Below are 22,488 nucleotides of genomic sequence, written 5' to 3' on the forward strand. Positions count from 1 at the left end.
GTTCCTTATATATTTCACTATCATCCGAGGGTAGTCAGATAAAAGAAAATGAAATTCCAAGTGAAATAAAATGGAGTTGGTTAGTGTGAGCTAGTATAATAATATGCCTACAGATGCCATTCATCGCTCTCTATAGACATTGTTAGACGCTGCCCTAGGGAGAGTGCGACTATAGAGTCTACTTCGTTTGGGGGGGTTCCGTTCAGCCGAGGGTTGGACGAGCACAAATGTGCCATAAAAATGTATTCCACAGCGAATGGTCATACAAATGACTCAATTAGGAGGAACAAATGCCCAGCACTGATTGCGATATTGAGAAATGGGCATATTTGGGGGCGATGTGATTGGGGGAAGCTGCTAAAATTTGTTTTGCAATCTAATTTGTTGTTGCTCTTCATACCTGCGACAGGCAGGTGCCAGAATGAGAATGCATGTTTTAGATAAAAGATATGACGCCTACAAATTGTGTATATTGTGTAAGCAATGGAATGTCAAAAAGATGTTTATATACATATATTGTTTGTGGCGAATGCAGAGCAGACAGCGACAGGTAAAGCGACTGTGCGAGAGGGAGAGGCAAAGGGGAGGGCGAGTGAGGGGCAGAGCTGGGCAGATTTATGAAGCGTGATGCGTGGTCGCATTATCATATATTATTTATTCAGCTTCCAAATTGCAAACAACAAAACATTTTGAGCTTGTTATGAGGTGTTGCAGAGACATCTATAGAGAGAGAGAGAGAGGGAGAGATCTGAATAAAGCTGTCTCATTTACATATTTAAAATGCCCAAAATTGTGGCAAATCATAAATACATGTAGCGTGGGTGGCTGACTGGCTTTAAGAGTGCTCAACCAGATGATTTTGAATATGAAACTCTGACAAGGCAATTAGAGTTTCAGCCAGTGTTGGTCAGCTGGCGCTCTTTGCCACCCTCAAGCGACTCATAACTAGGCCTGACCCTTCTGCAACAATTTTGTCGACTAATTCCCTGGAATGCGGGCGGGTGGGCAGGCATTTAATTGTTATTTGAAATCGGCATGGAAATGAAAGGCAAATGACATGGAAAAGTGTGCAGGGATACGGACAGAGGCTGAGCGTGACTGGGACAAAAGGACGGCATGCTGTTATTGTTGCCGAAACAGACAATGTCTGAAATGTTAATGGCCTTAAAGCAGGATAATGCGCATACCAGAGGCGAGCAAAGAGAGAGAGAGAGAATGATAGAGATAGAGAGTGTCCAATTTGAGCTGTCTGACATACCTGGTTGCCCACGCAACGGAAATGAATTGGTTAACAAACAAGTTAACGATTGCGATAAGAACCTGACCTGGCCAATAAAGTTAATTGATAGAAAGCCAGATCAACTGCTGCTTCAAATCAAATGAAACGAAATTCAATCAAACTCTAGCTGAAAGCGGCCATAAAAACTCAACGAGTGTCAAGCGCTGCGGGTCTGCCCGAAGCGATCCTAACTCCCAATGCAACTCAAATCAACTCAGACGACTGCAGTCAACTCACTTTGGGTGTCAGCTTGAGTGACGTGGGCGTGGCACTTGGCATGCAAATCATGTCAAATGTCACTTTCAACTTCACAGCAGCAGCTGCAGCCGCACCTCAGTGCGCGCTTCTCAATCTGGTTCTGCTTTGCATCGTTTTTCTGAATGGAAATGGGAATGGGAATGGAATGAAGGCATAGAACACAGCTCGTGAAACGAGTTGCCCGACGACGACCTGACCTTCAGCAGAGAGTGAGCTTACCCTTTGGCAGTCGTATGCACATGCGGGAGAGTGGGCAGAGTTCTCGCAGTATCATTGTTTTTGACTCTGGCAGGGCTCTGGTGCAGGCGACAAAACTTCATGCCCCCGGCTACACGAGGAGAGCGGGCGACGCAATACACGAATTGAATTGTTCCACTCGATTTGTTTGGACAGCTGCAGGCGCTACTGCAGCACCCTGTGCCATGTCTCGTTTCTTTTGGGTATCATCTTTTGCTCATAAACTGTCTGCATTCGATATGGCGAGCATAATAAAAGATAATATAATATGAAGCGTATTCACTTACAATAGATAGAGGAGTGAAATTTAATGGGTTCGTTTCTCAAATAACCAACCAAAAGTATTTGACTTGGGGCACTGAACTGATAGAAGTGGTTTGAAGTTACTCCCTAATAGAAATGGAGAGTTGTAGACGTTGCTAGAGTTACCTAAAATTCCACTTAATTGCTCCAATTTGATCGAACAACGGGGTATTCAACTATGCGATAATGTAGAAAGAAAATCATACTAATGCTGTGCGAATTGAAAATAGTAGTAGATGGCTACTACCTTTTACTCTGCTGTACAATAGTACTGAAGAGTACGAACAAACACGAATTGGCTTTGCTTGCAATCGGCTTGTATGAGCAACGAGCCGAGCGCTTGCCGAAGTTGTGCTGCTTAAATAGTTTAAATGAGCGAGAGAGAGGTCAGAGAGCGAAAACAACTGTAAATGCGCTCACTGTATACTCTTGCTTGTTATTGCTGTGCGTTGGCTGCTGCTGCAATCCGAAGAGAGAGCAGCAAACAGCTTGAGCAAGTCAATGTGTTGAGTGTGTGAGAGAGTATTCAGGCAGCACGATTGGTGGTAAACGGCAACCGGCCGAACGCATGCTGAACCGCTATTCAGTGTATTTTGTTGCCTGCTGCCGAGCGGAACGTGTTGAGCGCTTTGTGCAGAGTTTGATTTCGTCTTTTCGTTCGTTTTCGCTGTGAAGCTGGGTTTTCTTGCGGGCGATTAGAAACGCTAGCGAGTCGCGACAATAAGAAAGCAGCGATAAAAATCGCTAAACATCGGCAAAAATAATACGGTGTTTTTGTTGTTATTGTTGATGTTGCCGTTGTAGTTGTGGCATCTTTTGTTTAAAAAGCTACGCGAATTGATTTTTATTAGCGATTCGTTCGGCGCATTTCGTGTGGCCCCCGTGCAAAACTTGAATTTTAAAGCTGATTCCGCGAAAAAACAAAAAGAAGAAAAAACTCAAAGTCAAAGCGAAAAGCTAAACCCCCGACCCAAAAAAAAAAGTCAAATTCATATGCTGATGCGAGCATTGTGCTGATATATACATAGATACAAGATATAAGATACATGTGAAGTGCACAAGAGTTGAGATACTTGAACTATATTGTCCTGGATTAAATATACATTAGAGTATCTCTACTAATTGAAACATGAAGCAAAGCTGCAATTGATTTATCCGCCTCAATTTACGATCCCATACAAAATGCTGGACAAACAAAGCGCCATCTCGATGTCTGGCTCCTGCTGCAGCTCGAATGCAACCAATGCGGACCTGGACTACGATGTGCCCGTCTCACGGCGCATTCACATTAAATCGGTTAGTGGCCATAGCTCATAAACTATCTGACTTTATGTCCGCCAATCTATCCATGCGATGCGCTGCGATGCACAGGCGCCGATAAAGCCATTGACAACTCATTACCAGCCAAAAGCTGTCTAGGATCGGTCATGCCAATAGAAGTATAGACATAGCCATAGCCATAGACATAGTCATAGCTATTGCCATTGCCATTGCCATTTCCATTCCCATTTGTATCGTGGTTTCATCTTGTGCTGCTTCTTCTTCTTCTTCTTCTTGCTGCTGCTGTTGTGACAGCCGTGTTAAACGGCGTTTCGTGTCTGCGCCCAGGAAATTGTAACGGATCTGCCTGGCTATCTCTCAAAAAGAAAAAGAGGAAAACACTCGAATTGGACGCGTTTTTAGCCAGGCAGCTGCCACTTGCCGCTCGCCACTTGCCACTTGCCACATGTGGCACTAGTTGGCAGAGTTTCCGCAATTTTGCATTGGTTATCACCTTCGCCTAAGCGTTTGATGTGCCAGTTATATTTATTGCCCAAGTGCGATATCTCAGCTTCGTGCGATTGCTCTAAACAGCTGCTCAGGCCTTTTTGCTGTTCATCAACAAAATATACAGAGATATGAAAGAAGAAGAAGAAAACAATAACACTTCATAAGAATGGGTGGTTCATCAGTGGCCCGATGTGTGATTCCCTGTTATCAGGCAGGCCTTTGGCAGTCATTAGATAAGATTTCTAAAGAATTTTAGAAAGCTGCTAAATATGTGCAGGAAAAGTGGTCTTAAGTAATAATAAAAAAACATACAGATTGATAAGAATTATTTATATGATTGAAGCAAAAAAGAGGGAGCACATAAAACAAAAGTGGAAGGAGAATTATAGAACTTATTTCCTTAAAAACTCTCCCCTCATGTTTTTCTGCAACTCTTTTTCGTTTTCCTAAGTCCCCTTTTGTTTGGCTGATTTATTGTGGCTTAATTTAGTCAAACGTTGATTACTTAATTAGCTTCTTGATTAGTTGATAATGTAGATTCAATTGTTATTTGGGGTTATAAATTCCTTTGGAGCAGCCCTCGCGATTCGACTGGCATTAACCTTGAAGCCAGAGCGATCGTTTATCGTTGTTCACAAACAACTGGAGCTGTTAAACAAATTTGGATTGTTTGCACAAGTTGAATGCTAAAATGAAAATAAATTAGTTTGCACCCGAGCACGAGCTAGCCCGTTGAGTGAGAGTGAGGGAGAGAGAGAGTGAGAGAGAAAGAGCTAGGAGCAAGTGCATTCCGAATGGCTCAACAACTAATATGATGGGACTTGCTCTAGGCAAACACTCGCCGACATTAAGTACGCCATAATTAAAGGGTATTCAGTGCAGGTGCATCCATCATTCCTGGCAGAGGTGAGATTAAAACGAATGTGCTCCAAATGCCAGTTTGCTGAGCAAAAGCCGGTTATAGATCGAGGCGATCGGGGCGATCGGGGCGTGGCAAGAGCTTAGATTTCAAAATGCAAACAGCGGAAAACATTGAAGATGACCAGCAGGAGACGAGGCCTGAAGGCGGCTCTATTAGCATGCCCTTGACTGTGCGCAATTATTGAAGAACTGGACTGAGAGAGCCGCACAGCTGCCCTGGACCTGGCTGGCTGGCTGTCTGCAATTAAAGCGCAAATCAGTTATTAATAGAAGTTGTTTCTCGTTCTTTGATTGCCACTGATTGAAAAGGGGCCGAGCTATAAATAAGCCAGACAGATGCATGCGTCCTGCGGCCAGGACCACGCACGTTGCGGCTGGGACGACCCTGGCTCGGGCAGCGACATTCCCCTATTATCGGTCTCTGGCTGAGGAGCAACGTTTAGGCATGACCCTCTCTGATAAGTCTAGACCTTGATTAACTTATCGTCAACACACACACACACACACACACACATACATTTCGTGAAATCTAATCATTGCCTAAAAGTGTGCATGTCTCCTCCAATATTAATTACGAGCGAGTCTGCCTCGAGTCGAAAGTCCTATCGATATTTATACCTCCTGTGGGACTGGCTGTCCTTCAGCTTACCCCAGTTTGATTAAGTGGCGTCCCATGGTTTCCCCTCTCTCCCTCTCATGCTCCTTGGTTATTGGGCACTTATTTTTTAGTGCCAAGTGCCTGAAAATTGATTAGAATTAATGTGCGGCGCGTTTTCAATTTGGAAAATTAAGAAAACCCACAAAAAGAAAAAGAAAACGAACAGAAATAGAAGAGAAGAGAAGAGAAAGAAATCGAACCCTGTCGCACACTCGCAATTGAAATTGATTGAACGCGGCGCGCTGAAAGCTGTGTCATGCCTAGAGCTATAAAGTTATTGATCTATAAACATATAAATATACTGATATATATACATGTGTACATATATTGTATATGGTTTGCCAGTTGTTGTTAAGGCAATTCACACGCTACACTGCGATTTGTTTTGTCGCCATCATGTGAGACTCGGCTATTATATCATTCTTTCAGCGCTCCCTCTCATTAGCCCCACAACTGTCGAGCAAGAAAACAGTTAGCAAGTGTGCTGCAGCTGGAAGTAGTAGACTGGCAGATACCCTGGAACTTCTCTCCAGATAGACAACGATAGTTAAGATCACGACCTCCTCTTCCTATAGGTAAAGAGATATTGCAACATAACTACCCCTTGCCGTCATTGCAGCCATTTCAACTATTTGTAGGGTATTTGCATTCATAATTGCCATAGTTAAAGTTCGCGTAAATTAACGTTAAGTGAACTTTTATGATTGTATAATAGTAAAGTGGGGTAGAGCGAGAAAATGTTGCAATATCTCGGACTGCAGTTGATTGCATTGTGAATAGCTGTAATACAAGCAGATAAGAGTCAAGAAGTCAAGAGTGCTTAGCTTGTGTCAGACTCGTTTGGAGTAAGTTTAAGATCGTTGACTTGGCGAACTTAGTCGAATAGCGCTCTATAGAGAGCTAGAGTCTTAGCACATAGGTCTTGCTCTACTAAATTGAATATTCAACTCGTTCGGCACATCAAACGACTGTAGTCGCCCAGTGAAAGTCATTTTAATGGCTCTACAAACAGTTGCAATTACTTTTAATGAAATATTACATTTGGCAACACTGGCAAAGTTTATGTTATGCAGCCCTGGACAAAGTTCAAAGCATTTGCTGCTATCAGAAGGTCTTTTCATTTGCTGCGTCTATCAAATCGATTTAACTGCGAATGCTTACTGAGAAATTTGCAGCTGAGGTGCGATAATGAGGCAAATACCTGCATATATGTATGTACATATATACATAGCACCTGTTGGCTTGACTTGGCCTTTGGCAGACTTTCCCGTCGCCGTCGTCGCTTTGGCAGAGACAAATGCGCCCGCTGATAAGACGTTTGTGATAAGTTGCGGGCCAGACACTGCACAGCATGGGCTTGGCCCCCTTATGAGCAGTTTACACGTTTTGCTGCATGTTAACATTGCCAACAACAACAGCAACAACAACAACAACAGCAATAGCGAATAGCCAATAGCAACTACAACTAACTACACACAACAACAGATTTCAAGCACGCAAACTTTTGTTGTTTGTCAATGTCTTTGGCTTATCAGCCCTGAAGCCTATGAAAGTATACCGTTTTTGTTGCAGTGTATGTAAGGCGCAGTGGGAGGCTTGCTGTGCGAATTGACTCGATGTAAGCAGAAGCAGTTGGTCGCGGTATCTTCTAGTCGTATACTTCCGATTAGAGCACTCTTAACTTGCTTTGCATCTATGCAGCTGTTGTTGTTGTTGTTGTTGTTTGTTGTTGCATGCGTGCGGCATTTGTGATCAACTTGTCTTGACATACATCATGTCACGTTCAGGATAACATGAACAGACTCAATAACAGCAGCAGCAGCAGCAGCAGCAGCAACAGCAGCAGCAGCAGCAGCAGCAGCAGCAACAGCAGCAGTAGCAACAGCAGCAGCAGCAGCAGCAACAGCAGCAACAGCAGCAGCGACAGCAGCAGCAGCAGCAGCAGCAACAGTCGATGACTCAGCTGTTAAATGTAAATGTAAATTGTATGTAAAGCATTTGCACACAATGTCTGTCATACTAATTAGCCAACACCTACAGCTGCCACGCCCCATCAGTCATATAGCCAACATTGAGTTTGTGAAAAAAGGGCATACATATGTATGTATGTATGTATGTATACAATATGTCTATATATTACGTAAGTTTGCATTGCAAGCTCAGACAATAAATACATTGATATATTTTTGTAACAATGCGAATTGGCAAACGCGCGATAAGGTGCACCATATTTCTCGTTATGGCCCGCACCGGAAGTGTGCTACGGCATGACAAACTGACGAAATCACACAATGACAAAAGGCCAACAACAAGTTCTTGCCTCTTGCTGCCGAGAGATAAGTTAACAATTCAGTTACGAGGCACTCAATTTGCACGCCCTCGGGCCACCTTGATGGGCGGCCATTCTCATTACAGCGGCATCGGCTACTACACTGTCCAACAAGGCACGCAGAGGCAGTGAGGCTGTGAGTCAGAGCGGTTCTACAGCATTGCCACTGGACTCGGATGGGTTCATAATTATGGGCTGCTAAGAGGCGCATCTGTTGTTTACAGCATACTAAATTACTCAAGTGCACTGAGAGAAAAAGAGAGCACGTAAATGAAAGAGAGATAGAACTTATATAGGATTCAGCTCTAAGGGCTGAAAGATCTTCACATATATTTCTTCAAGTGTAATGAGCTGTACAGAGAGAGAGAGAGAGAGAGCGAGAGAGAGAGAGAGAGAGAGAGAGAGAGAGAGAGAGAGCAATAGAGAGCAATAGAGAGCAATAGAGAGGCTTCCAGTAATGCGAGTTTCTTCTTTTCACTTTTATACATACACAACATACCATAGTAAATTGTTAGCCTCTTCTATTTACACCCAACTTCATGTCTGGCGAGACTAAGCCCTGCTTACGCGACCCTTCGCGACTCTTTTGCGTGGGTCTACAAGCATAAGCTTTGGGTACAAGCCATTTGTAATTCATCACAAAACTTCTGCCGAACGAAAAGTTGCTCTCATCGAGCCGGTTCAAGGTGCCAGCGATCTTCAGTGCACAGAGACACGAACAAACTGGTTGGCAACGCTTCGCATTGATGCCCAAAGCATGAGTCAGAGACACATCCGGGGTATTCCACTCATGACGTAGCTAGACAGCGAAAGACTTGCTTAAGATTGGAATTGGAATTTGGGCAACAGTTAAAAGATAACACGGCTAAGCGAAAGATACAGTTAAGCCCCATCTACGAACTCTTCTCTTAATGTATTCAAATGGTTTCTTAAGATGGCTTTTTAATTTCCATGCTTTTCTTGCCCTACAGCAATTGGGGTATATTAGTTTTGGTTGAAAAGGCGTGGCTGAATGTAGAAGATATCAGATTTGTAAACAGGTGAAGTAGTTAAAAAGATCTGAATATATGAATAAGATTTGAAATATGTCCACGTTCACCATTCCATGTAAAACTAGAGTTTAGGTATATCACTCTCAGGCACTGCCATCGTGTAGCTTTCTTCTTCTTTGTGGCACTTTGCAACACTAAAGTGTTTTATTATTTTGGAACTGCGACATTTATGATTCCCTTGTTGATTATGTTCTGCTTTTATTGTTGTTGCTTAATGCTTGTTCATGTTTTCTTTATCAGATGATTGATCTTTTGTTTATTGGCTTTCAAAAAGTTTTATGACGGTTCTGTTTTTAGCTAAAACTCGAAATGCAATAGACTCCCTAAAAAAAAAACAAAAAAAAAACAACAATTTTTTACGCTTTTAAATTGAGTTTTTTGCAGTTGATTCATGAGCGGAAAAAATGAAGTTATGTTTCTTACTTGAAGTTGTTGTTGCTGTTGGGGAAGTAATTTAGCAACGCTTTGAGTATTTCACTTGAAATTTTGTATTTATTGTTATTTATTTTATTTATTTATTTTTTTGTGAAGGTCAACAATACTTTTGTGAAGCCGTTTATTTATTCTTAAATATAGCAGCAAACAGTTAATTTGCAATGGGGGATTATCGTCGCTATTGTGACTCACTTTCGTGCGAATGCCAACAAATTAAAAATGAAATAATAAAAATAAAAATAATTTTAATATGTATATGAGCTGCCCTTATAATAGTTAATCAGGGAATTTCATTGGAAATTCATTCGTTTTTCTGCTTCGTGTGGGCTTTTGATATAATATTTTTATTATTCATAAGAATTGGCCAAGCAATGCGAGCTAGTTGAGCACTCTATCTAAGCTAAGCTAAGTCTATAATTAAGTGGGAATCGAGTCTGAGCAAAGGTGATCAATTGAGGGATTAGGTGCAGACAAGCTCAGAGGTAAGTTTTAGCTTGGCTCATCAGTCATTGATCGTCAATCAGTTAGGCGCTAAGTACACGATCAGTCAGTTCGTAGGACTTCAATGGAAGGGTAAGCCGAGGGGCAGCCAGTGGAGCTTTCATTCAGCCGTTCAGCCAGTCTTTCACTCAGTTTGTCCAGATATCAATCATGGAGTAACTCAATGAGATGACTGAATAGCCTTATACATATATACATACATATGTATGTAAGTTAGTCAATGAGTTTGTAAGTCAATCAATTGGGATCCCTTTCCAAATATTAGTAAATCAATCAGAGACTAAAGCTTCGTTTCTCTGATTGATAGATCTATTAGTTAATAATTTCTAATTATAATTATAATTATATTTGCTTTACCTATTACTTCGCTCACACTTATTTCTATAGAGTATTTTTTTTTCAGTGCAGCTCTTGTCAGAGAGCAACTAAGCCAAGACTTTATTTAAATAAATCAAAGATTTTTGTAGTTTAATTCAATTGAGCGCGTTGCTTGGGGGTCAACAATGCGGCTGCATTCCTGAAGCTTGGCCTGCGCCACGCCTACCCCACCCGCACCTTGTGGATTACGCGCGAGTCACATCCATTAAAGTTGATTTACAGTTAAATGGCTCAACAGACACTTGCAGTTATTTCATTGCTCATTGTTCATTGAGGCTGACATGTGGCCAGAGGCGGCGGGCGGGTGGGCGGTTGACTGCAGACGGTAGACGTCATGGGCGTGGCATATCGTAGACACAGAGAGTATCTGTTGCACTCTCATTGACGACGACGACGAGGACGACGCAGCGAATCGTTCAATGTGCATCTTTGACAATTGTGGGAGTTGATTTCGAGCAGTTGTCAACGCATTTTAACATCAACTTTAACAGTTGGCTAAACTCGGCTGTGTGTGTGTGTGTGTGTGTGTGCGAGTGTGTGGAACGTGTTTTGGCTCAGTTGGCCTGCTTTCAAGTCTTTTATTGTCACATTTTTTGCACACGACTTGACGAAATGTGCCGAAAAGGCTATAGCTGTCAAGACGCAAAACATTTTGTTTATTTTTGCACTCAACAACAACAACAACAACAACAGCAGCAGCAGCAGCAACAACAACAATAAAACCAGTTCAACGCAACATATGGCGTTTTTTTATATTCCGCAGACAAGTGGGCTGAGAAAATGAACAAAAGTCTATATAAATATATACCTAGTTACATATATGTACATATGTATATGTTTTGATATAACTTAAATATTTGCCATACTCCCATTTGCAGTTATATTTAAAAGTATATTTACACCTTTTAGTAAACAAATGGAGGGCATAATATATACATATGTATATACACATAGAAGATGCCTCTCATCTGTGACCTAGGTCATTTTACTATAAAAGTCTATCATACCTCTTCATATTCTTCTTCATATTCATTCTTATTTTGTTATCGTCATAATACTCCTGCGAGGTCTTGCTATTCCTATAATTTTCCTGTGATATATGTATTATTGAGCACACAGCCGTATACAGCGTATCCCTAAATTTTTCTGCTCGATATCATATTAGTTCTAAAGGGTATCTTAAGCTTCGCCTAAAATTTCGTTCATGTTTTTCGCTTTCGAGGTGCTTCACACAGACGTTAAGCAGGTTAAGCCCCCGAGGTTTACTTAATCAGACCTTACACTTAGTCAATGCCAATGTCCAAAGGTTGACACAAACCCAAAAAAAACCCAAGAAGAAGAAACCTAAATATGACGCAGAAAATCAACAGAAAATTGATTTCTGCTAATTAAGCTAAATGTTTTCGGAAAGCAAAATAGTGATAAATATATAAATACATATATAGGTATATCCACATATATATGTGCATTATACATACATATAAATATGCTCTATAAACAACTCCTGCGAAATTGCTTTAATTAAAAGCAAAGGTAAAGAAAAACACAAAACTTTATCAGTCACGCAACGACCAAAAACCTTAAGAAAATATATGTATATAGATGTGACTATATATTACACACATATATATATACATATACATACAATATGGATTATCAGTTCTTTTTTGACTAGGGGTTATCACTGGGTAATATAGACTACAGTATATTTTTTATGTATATATGAATGTATTTTTATACCTGTTCATAAAAAGTGAAAAGAGTATATTGGTTTTCTTCATAGAGACTTGATATAGCTAAACTTGAAACTCTGAATTTATGTAGGAATTGTGCTATATTTACGTTAGTTTTAAAGTAATAGATATAGACGTGAACAAGTATTATGCAGTCAGTGACGCCCGATTATAAGATTTGTATTTGCTTTTGGCATTTGCTTCGGCTTAATGCGGTTAATGGGCTCCTCTCAAGTCAAAGATTGTCATTGTTGAGGACTCAACTTGAGGCTCCTCAAAAGCTGAGTAAATATTGGCAAAGTTGTTGCCATTTATTCCGCTCTTTTTATTATTTTTTCTGTCTTTTCTTTACAAACATTTTTTTTTTATTGTTGTTACGAATTTTAAGTGCTCATTAAGACGCTGTCGCCGGCGGCTTCTGTTGTTTGATTTATTTGCTTGATCTTTCGATTTTGTCTATGTGAATTTAGCTATTTATGGCTGTGCGGCAATTCAGCTAGCTAAGGTCATGCTCTGTAGAGGAGTGTGTAAAGACTGAAAAGAGTAACAGATCGAAAGCTTTATGAAATGTGCCGGACTTTCTACAAAGGCCTCCCGCCCCAAAATAAAATAGGCTGCCTCTGTCTTTATGGCCCACATGGTGAATAACCTTTGAAGCCAGCCAAGCTCTATAAATGTACTCCACCAAATATATGCTGTGTATATAAAGATCTTTATTGTTTGGCATTGTTGTCTTTTGGCTCAAAGAAGAAGAAATAAATCTGCGTACAAGAGAGTTATATGGAATTGTTATTTTGTTGTTGTTGTTGTTGCTGTGGTCATATACGTGCCGTTTTAAAAACAATAAATCGGCGGAGCTCTTTCACTTTGAAGGAAAAACACACACAAAATGGCCCAAAGGCTGAAATTACGGTTTTATGCACATATTGGCAGATTTATAGCAGCATTTTGCATGCATAATTTAAAAATGTATGCAATTTATAAGACTTTCAAAATGTGTCTTATACAACATTTGGGTTGACATTTCTCCAAGCTTTCCAGTGCCCCTGAACAACAGCTTAGCGCACTTCCAGTTCCAATTTTGTGGTTCCATTGTGGAACGCGCTAAACAAACCAATTAAAGTCGCTGCGCACAAACAAAAGTATATCGATATTTGATTTCTGTTTGCCTAAGCCACATACCAAACGCCCAACTATAAATATTTGCCCATACAATTAGCGCTGTGTTAAAATAACCATTCGAAGAAGAAAGCAAAGCAAACTGCAAGAAAGAAGCAGACGAAATGGGAGCCCGCAGCCCTGGCAGCTGCTAGTGATGCGCCATCTCGCTCGCACGCACTTATCAAATTCATCGATTACGTTTGTCGCAGGCAAATTAACAAATATTTCTTGAGCTCGCTGCTTTTGTGTTGTTGTTCGCTGTTCACTGTTGTTGTTGTTGTTGTTGTTGTGGTTGGTGTTTGCGGCTTGACTGTTTGAACAACGCGTTGCTCGAGTGTTTGTTGGGCTGCCCTGTGCTTCACGCACATGAACTTCAAGTGAGCTCATTTTCTTTCTTTTTGACATTTCGAACGGTTTCGGCTTTCCAAATTGAAAAGTAGAATATACAAAATGCGCATTGCCCTAACCCAGCCCAAGTAGTTGTTGTTGAAACGGGTTCCGCGCACTCACACCAAAACTCGAGTTGAAAGTTCAACGGCGATTCATCGCGCGATATTGTAATCGCTGGCGTTTTGTATACGTTCCTGTCTCTCTCTCTGTGTGTGTGTGTGTGTGTGTGTGTTTTCTATGCGATATCCGCAGCTCATATTAAATGAGCCAGCCAGGAGCCGAGGGTTAAATGAAGCGAATGAGGGGGACATAAAAAGCGACGATATAAGAGAGCAAGAGCTGAAGAGAGCGCAAGGGAGCGGGTGCGAGCGGGGGCAACAAGTTGTACTAGTGCAGTTAACGGCAACGGTTTGTCGGCTTTGGTTTGAGCTTTGGAAATGTTCGTTTTGGATTTTAGTTCGATGCGGTGGCGAAATTAAAAGCAGCACGCTTAACCCGCCGACCGACACACACACACACACAAGCACACACATGGATAGATATCAGCTCATTCATTGAAGAAACCTTTGCCCAAACACACACACACACATACATGCATACATATGTAGGTACAATGCACAGTCGTGCGCATTGCTTTAGAGGCGTTTTTTATAGAAATTAATAAAGGCAACGTTTAAGTGCGTTTGGCTGGAATGCAACTGTTTAACAATGGAGCAAACGCTTAACCGTTATTGAGCGTGTCTATGGCGTCGGCAGAGCGCGCAGCAATGGGCGCACTGCACTGAGAGAAAAGTGTGGTCAATTGTGTTTAAATTGCTCTTTAAATCGTAGATGTGGATATAAATAATTATATAACACATATATTATATTATAATATTTCTTCTGAGTGTATGACTTCTTCCTTTCTCTACTATTTTCAATCTATTTCAACTGTTCTATATTACTATAAGCGCTCATTAGTTTTCTTCGAGTGTAACCAATCATTAGAACGAATTTCCGCGCATATCTAATAACATATATTAGTCATAATCATAGCCGATCTCTGACCATATCTCAAGTGTTAAGAAACTGAGTTACTCTAAAGTGCCGTAAGCGATTTTGGCAAATTTAATAAGGCGTGTGTTTCTGCATTGATTGCCCGAGCTGTTGGCCGTGTGTGCTCTGACCTGAAATGCCAGGTAAACTAATGAAGCGCATGGCCTGAGCTAAGACAGAGAAACTACAGCAACAACAATAACAATGGCTACAACAACAGCAACAAGAACTCGCTTTGTTTTCAGTTTTGCCCGAAAATTCGTTTTGCAGTTTGTGCAATTTTTTTGTGTTTTTTTTCGGATTTTTGTTTTGGAACAGAAAAAGAAACAACAGAAGAGAAATAAGAGCTAAAATTTGTTACCTGTAGAAACCGCAGACGAGTTCTTATGAATGATGTTTTGGTTTAGTTTGGATTTTTGTTGGAGGCAAAAGTCAATGTCGGGGTCGGTCAGCGACTGGTCCAAGTTTCACGTCTTTGAAATTCCATTGAAATTGGGCCTGAATCTTGTGCTCGTTCTGCTCTTGCGGCTTCTTAGAAGCTGCTACCTTGCATGCAGTTCATTATGATCATTATACAAATTTCTTTATTCTGATACGTTGTAGTACAGCAAACTGTTCAAAACTGATTTTAATTGTTGCCTTCTTTTGTTTCGTTGCTTGATTTATTTGCAGAAGCTTTATGCCAAGGCCATTTACGACAATGAAGCGGATATGTCCGACGAGCTGTCCTTCAAGAAGGGCGACATCCTTACAGTCATCGAGCAGGACACCGAGGGCATCGAAGGCTGGTGGCTATGCTCGCTGCGCAACAGACAGGTGAGTTGGGCTCCTTGTGGGGCTGGAGGGAGGTTTATGGCGAGAGAGAACTCCAATTGTGTACACTTGGCGAAAAGTACAGTTGTTAGTCTCATTTTAAACATTGCCTTCAAGACTTTCGTTCAGTGCATCCATCTCAAGATGCCTTGCTTTTCCACATCTCAAAGCAAACTCTTGGCTTTCCTTTTTCTGCCAGTGCAGCTTCGCTCACAGCCTTCAGCTCCACCTCGAGATTGCTCTGCCCTCTTTCACTCCGAGCGCAGCTCCATTAATGTCGAAAGGGCAACGCCTTTTGCGAGTTGTCTTGGCCAACGTATTTGCTTGGGCTTGGCTTTGTTGCTCTTCTCCTCAGTTTTTGCCCCTTTTGCCCTGCTAATTGCCAAAAAAGGCAGCCATGCCACGCCCATTTGTGCTTGGCATCCATAATTAAACAATTGAGAGCATTCCGCCTGGGCCAGAGCACAGCACAGCTAGCATGGCATTTTGGTCATAAAAAGTCTGTTGAAATTTGCATTTATAATTTAATTTTGAAAATGCTTCGCATAGAGCGTTCCATGATATCTCATGATGCATCAGCATCCCCAGCAGCAGCAGCATCTCCGGCCACGTGTCAGACACCCGCCTCGTTGCATGCGGGATATAAATTTACAGCTCCGCCACTTTAATTGTGTCCGCAGCTGTAATAATAATCCACATAATGCCCGGGCGAGCGATCACCACACTGTGCAACACAATTTGGACATGCTCCAGGTCCAGTCCATTGGGGGAGTGCAGTGTAAATAGGTCGATGTTGTTAGTTTGATTGCCTACAAAGTGGAATGAAATGTTTCACAGTTTGTTAACTTTGAAATTTGTTTGAATTGAGCTGAATGTGGAACATGTTCTGAATGGGCAATACGTTTGAGGATTGGAATTTATGAACAGTTTGAACATAAAATTTGGTTTATTTATGTAAATGTTGTATGTATAATAATATAATAATATATTAATATTTTTACATGAATTCTTGGGTATGATTCATTTCAATTTTCTCTCTCTCTCTTTGGGTTCTTCTTTCACAATAATAATATCTTTAGTTTATAATCTAATAGAATTCAGATTTTATATATGAAAGGCCATAGAGTTGCTCCCATAACTTCTTTCGTTTTACCACTAGTATTTCCCCCTCATTATCTTTGATCTCTTAATGTTCACATGCTCACTGTGTGTTGGGTACGACCTTGAACTATTGCTCTACGATCAGTCCAAGCTCCAGCTAATCAAGTGAAACACTCCCATTGGCCAAATTAAAAACTGATTAAAGTCTGAAAACATTTTTGCACGTCGCTTGCAAAATTGCAGCGGCGAATAGTTGTTTTTGTTGTTATTTTGTTAATTAACAACTCAATTGGGCTGTGGCTGAGCGCTCATGAATACACTCATGAATGCACTCAAGCTGCTGTCGACTGGTGTCAAAACACATATCAAAATGGAAATCAAAATCGCCAAACATGGCTACATAGATGCATAGATACACAGATACATGGATACATAGATACACAGATACATGGATACATTGATATACAGCTATAGAGATACTCGATGTCGGCCAATTGCTGTTAATTAAAAAGTAGCCGCACTTTTTAATGGAAACAATTAACCCAAAAAGAAACCAAGCCAATTGAGTGTCGACAACAACAAAAAGCGCTTTTGTGCATAAATTTAAAAAATATATACATAAAATTGAAGATATTTTGAAAAAATAAAAAATAAATACAAATAAATTGTTGCATAAATTGTTTTGGCGCGACTTTTTGTTGGCGGCGTCTAAAATTTAATTGAAATAAGCTGCAAACACATGTTGACAAGATCTGGGAGCAGTATATATACATCTTATATATACATATATATATCGCAAATAACTGTCAAAAGTCTCTCACAGATGTCGAGCCGAATTGACGTAAAGAATTGCGTGAAAAAGAGCTACGAGCTGATTTTTAATGCAGCCTGACAGGCAATTAAAAAATAATAATTGCAATTTATTATAGATACATATATGATGTGTATATATAATATATATATGGCATATATCTATATTTAGATCATTTTTTGTTGTCAAGAATGCACTCAGCCTGGGAGTTAATTAAAAGGCAATCGAAATCAATTGGATTCAATGAGAGGCAGCCATGGGTTTCGCTTGATATCAAAGGCAGAGTGCTCTAGTGGGGAGTGCACGACTCGGAAGTACCTGTACGAAACTTTTATTCCAACTATTCCATCTGCTTCTTCTGACAGGGTCTGTGTCCCGGCAATCGGTTGCGCATCTTAAACTCCTACGACTCGGGCTGCTTCTCGCCCTCGCCGGCCAGCTCGCCGATTCCATCGCTGGCGGCCAGCACAGCGACCCTAAACAGTTCCATCTGCTCGGCGGAGATCTATGAGAATGGCTCCATGCTGAACGCCAGCGCCGCGGCAGCGGACACACAATCCACCAACTCAACCTCGTCGGGCGGCCAGGGCCGAGGCGGACGCCGATCGTGGCACGTATCACCGAATAAGGTAGGTGCTCATCTCATATACCCTATTATATATTGTATTGCATTAAGAATACGATGAAAACTCTCTGATGTCATGAACTATATATATTCTGGGCCAGTCAAGTCGATAAAACCGAATTAAACTGAATTCTGACATCATTTTATTGATGCATGCCTTGATTTTATAGGAAATACTTATAGTAGTAGTATATAATATAATACTATATTAATATAATCTATTATCAGTGTATTACGAGTCTTTTCTTTCTTGAGTCGGATCTCCGTTAGGGTATATGCTCATGCGTCTATCTGAAAATTTAATTCTTTTTTCTGTTTTGTATTCTTGTAATTTTTTAATTTAACGCTTCGTCTGCGTCTGCCTTGACGCTGCCCCGTGAGAGTTGCCCCTTGAGGCGGCTCCTAATTGATTTGATTTCATTTTCGTTTTTGTTTTCGTTTTTAATTTAAAATTTTTGCATTTTGCAACGTCTGGCTTATTTATTTTTGGCTACCGAGCAGTTCGTAGTTGTTGTTGTTGTTGTTGTTGTTGCTGTGTGAATTATGATATCCGTCTGGAAAGTGAAAGAAAGTGATTTCTCGAACTACGCCGGTTTTCCATCATTATGGCCGGCCATCGTTCACTCTCTGCACGTCAATTGCGTGTCGTAATTGTGCAATTAATAAGACCCAACTGCCGAGGCGGCTGCAGACAGCAGAGAGCAGGGAGCAGGAGCAGTAGCAAGGCTGACGCACTGCATCGACAGCTTCGACAGCATCTCAGGCAGCTGTCCAACGGGTTTCCGCTCCTCGAGTTTTCCTCTTGAATTCGCCTCGTAATTTGCCAATTTGTCAGCTGGACATGCGTTTTATTTGCATTGCAGTTACTCTGCCTCCTTCGGGCTCGCTTCCATGTCGAGTCGCTCTCTATGATTTGGCCAAATCGATGGCAATAATTAAAGGAAACGAATAATTTGCACTTGGCCAGACAGCTGGGCATTAGTTGAAGAGCGGCTAGCTAATAAATGCCAGCCATAAGCAAATATAAGGCATTAACCAAGCAACTTCAGTTGAGGCAATGCGAATCTCTAATACCCTAACTCAAGCCCAAAATGCAAAACTTGGAGGTTTGTCTTTCAAGTTGAGTAAATACTGGGAATAAGATGAGTATCCCTCATCGTCTTATGAATCTCGAGTGGAACCAGTAGTTCGTGAACTGTAGCAACTCCCTTTTGGTTGCCCGCTTTGCTATGAAACACATCTGTATTTCGATATTCGATATTCGAATGCTCTTGCCTAATACATTGGCCAACAGCAATCGTAGTTCTCAGCAATTCATTTGGCTTTCACAGCGCTGGGCGCGATCGTAGACCCATCTCACAGCTCTGACATCTATTTGACCCACTCACTCAATGGACAATTACCCGGCCATGGCAATTGTTTCGTTCGGGCCTTTCAATTTCATTTAGCAATCCGTGCCGCAGCACGCCCACACGCCCACACGCCCACACTGCCACACTCCTTCGCTCCATCCATTGCATAACTGCATTCATAATTGTCCATTATCATTAGCACCACATGCAACGAATTCGTTCAGCTTTGAACTTTGCCATCTGCATTTTCGACTCTCTCACACTTACACGCACACACACATACATATCTGTTTATATATCTATCTATAGCTCTGGCTGCTTGGACTTTCGCTTTTCTTTGCACTTGGCGCAGCAAATCAAATAAAATAAAGTCCAAATTACAGAGTCGTAAACATTTCCTCGCATTATCGGCAGCTATCAATCTTGCATTCTCTCTCTCTCTCTCTCTCTCTCCCTCTCTCTCTCTCATTCTCTGGCAAGTGAAACCATAAATTCAAATTCAAATTCAAATAAACGCTGCGCCAGAGAAGCAAAGCCGTCCACCCTCTCTCTCTCTCTCTCTCTCTCTCTCTCTCTCTCTCTCCATCTCCGCCCCTCGCCGCCCTCTGGCATCTTTTGATTTCTTGTCTGTCCGAGCTGCAACTGCAAATTGCAACCGATTCGTTGCCACCGGCTGTGGCAGATTGCGTTTGCATGGGTGAAACCTTTCCTCTGCGGAGAGGAGACCTCGACATTTCCACACACCGCTGGCCATAGAGCTAGGCCAGTCGGGGTACAGCTAGCCAGCAGAAGTGCCTCTCAAGTGGTAGCTGTAAAAAGCAACAAAAGACAAGTTAGAGAGAGCTCTCTAGTCGGGAGTGAGCGACCGAGCAATACCCTCTAATAATTAATGGGGAGATGGAGAGAAACAAAATCGAAGACTTGGCCTCATCTTTCACGAATATACCCGAACTGATCGTTTGCCTTTTGTACAGGGTATATGGAAAGCAAATTAAATGCCGCTTTTGTTGATTTGAGGTGTCTGCTGTTGGGTTTTATTGATTCGGCCAGACGAAACCTGCGAGTGGAAAACTCACACGCCAAAAAGCGGACTTCAAATTGAAAAACATCCACTCGAAAGCGTCAAAAAGTTTACGCACTGCAGTTGAGAAACGTCGGAGAGTTGAGCTGAGTGCTCGAGCCGCTGCACTTGGCGCGGCCAACAAAAGACCTGACCTGGCCAACAGGTGTAAATGCAGCGAATCAAGCACAATAATCTCAAGTGACGTCGCGTCTACTCACACTCGCCTGAGCCATATCAAGTGCATATCAGCCGCATTCCCAAAAAAACACACACAAATCTAAAACTAACTTAATTGAGAACGGAAATGTCTTTGAACAATGTTGCGCAACTCTTGGGCAGCAGCCACAAACCACAAGCGGCAAGCAGCGAGCTGCAAGCTGCAAGCTGCAAGCTGCAAGTGTCTGCCTGCCACACAAACCCAAATCCCACACAGTACACATCAGACGCAGTCAGAGATAAGCTGTGTAACTGTTTCAGAGCCGAATCTTGAACACCCTTGATAAGCTAATGAAGCTCTGCAGAATTTCGGGAAAGTGCAATACAGAAGCTGAAAGCAGAAGATAGAATATAGAAGAAGGAAGATGGTCAAATATGGAGATAGATGGAATATGGCAGAAGAATCATGAAAGACAGATGATATAATACACAAGATGGCAGCTAGGATAAGTCAGATGTGAACTGAAGTATTGTGGATAATGAATGCGAGATGGAAGATCAAGGATGGAAGCCATGTCCCGAAAGGCCTACAGTAAACTATGTTATCTAGTGTACATATATAAAACACACTCGCCGGCCAAATGCATAAATACTTAAGACTTCATTGTTGGCCTGGCCAAATCACAGACGCAGCGGTAGTTGGCTGGCGCTCTCTCTCTTTCTCTCCACCGTTAGGCGGGCTCCAAAAACTGTGTGACAATTTCAAGTTCCTTGAGCCCACATAAGTCGAAGCAGGCAGTCGAGGGGGGCCAAGGCAACGGGGCAGGGATTCAGCCAGGCGGTCACGCACTGGCCATAAAACTGCGTCCAGCTCAGCGAGTGCAACGAGCCATCAAGATTTATGGCAATGTGGTCAGGTCTCTGGCTCTGGCTCTGGCTGTGGCTCTGGCTATGTCTGTGGCTCTAACTCCAAAAAGAGTTTTCGAGTTTTGTGTGAGGAAAACATGTCATTTTTATTTCAATGACCAAAAATGGCAACAAAATGCCAGCCAGAAGCAAATGCGGCAACAATAACTCTTGATTGTTGTTGTTGTTGTTGTTTTGCAGCATCTTTGGTTCTGTCGAGATTTGTGCATGACCAAAGTTAGAGCAGAAAAGAGACGATTGGCCATATGGGAAGACGTTGCCAAAGAATGCGGACTCTCTATGGCCTCAGCGTATGTTGTGAAATCTCTGACGATATAAACAGAATATATATAGATATATCGCATATCGTATATATATATATATGACAAGGTCACAAGTGCCTGTCTCTGGGATCTGCACACTTCCGTATAAATAGCCATTAATTAGGGGAGCCAAGGCAAGGCAAGGCAAGGCACACTTGAGATCTTTGCGACCAAGTGGCTCGACATGACGCCACAAAATCAAGAAATTTCCAAAAGATGAGCGAGAGCGTGTGAGGGAGAGAGAGCGGGAGAGATGGAGCGATGGAGAAATGGGCTACAGCCTGCGGGCATCTCTTAGCCAATCTCCAAAGCCCTGCCCTGCCCAGCCCTGCCCTGCCCTGCTCGAAATTTGCATTTGGAATTGTGTTTTTGTACGTGAGAAAATGCTGAAACTGTGTTTGTCAAAGAACTGGCCCGGCCCAGGTGCGTGCAGGTGTGAGCCGCGGCATTGAAATGCATCAAATGAGCTGCAGAGATACAAATCTTGGACAGCTACTGTACAGAATTTCAACAGGGCCATCAATAAAAACACAAAGAGCAAGCAACGAATGTTGTGACAGCTACAAAAGATCTCAAATTTTCCCCAAAGAAAACAACAAACTATCAAAATAGGCTACAACAACAACAACAACTGAAAGAAATCTCGGCGCGATCGTGCTGTGAATTTAAACTTTCAACTATCAAAATCCCATTTAAAGGCAAGCAGGAGTGCTCCAGTCCGACTAGGAGATACGCTTCGGTATTCCAGACATCCTTGGTAGGAATTATCGAGAAAAATGATAATCCCTGCGAATGGCTGTTAGGAATATTCATATTCATGCGGATGCACAGGCATCATCAATAATATACATGTTTACTTTGAGGGCTCTGCCACGCCTACCTCTGCCTCTTAACTACA

General features: G+C 41.8%; 2 protein-coding genes across 3 annotated transcripts in view; one reads left to right on the top strand and one right to left on the bottom strand.

Annotated features, from left to right (window-relative positions):
• Nucleotides 1-22,488, top strand: part of p130CAS (Serine_rich_CAS and FAT-like_CAS_C domain-containing protein p130CAS) — a 40,041-nt gene that overhangs the window by 13,450 nt on the left and 4,103 nt on the right. The window contains exons 1-3 of one of the 2 annotated variants that reach the window (XM_018100937.3): nt 2,649-3,373; nt 15,113-15,256; nt 17,531-17,794. In XM_018100937.3, coding sequence (XP_017956426.1) covers nt 3,260-3,373; nt 15,113-15,256; nt 17,531-17,794 — 522 coding nt within the window. In that variant the 5' untranslated portion in view covers nt 2,649-3,259. Of the gene's footprint in view, nt 1-2,648; nt 3,374-15,112; nt 15,257-17,530; nt 17,795-22,488 lie in introns of those variants that run through there. The other variant, XM_018100936.3, reaches the window with a different exon arrangement.
• RecQ4 (RecQ4 helicase) overlaps nt 6,320-22,488 on the bottom strand; it is a 76,192-nt gene continuing 60,023 nt past the window's right edge. The window contains exon 7 of the mRNA XM_089259983.1: nt 6,320-6,394. Coding sequence (XP_089116109.1) covers nt 6,335-6,394 — 60 coding nt within the window. The 3' untranslated portion in view covers nt 6,320-6,334. The remainder of the gene's footprint in view (nt 6,395-22,488) is intronic.

The sequence above is a fragment of the Drosophila navojoa genome, chromosome 4, assembly GCF_054131105.1.
Source record: "Drosophila navojoa isolate 15081-1374.11 chromosome 4, UAZ_NAV_1.0, whole genome shotgun sequence".
Taxonomy (NCBI): Eukaryota; Metazoa; Arthropoda; class Insecta; order Diptera; family Drosophilidae; genus Drosophila; species Drosophila navojoa.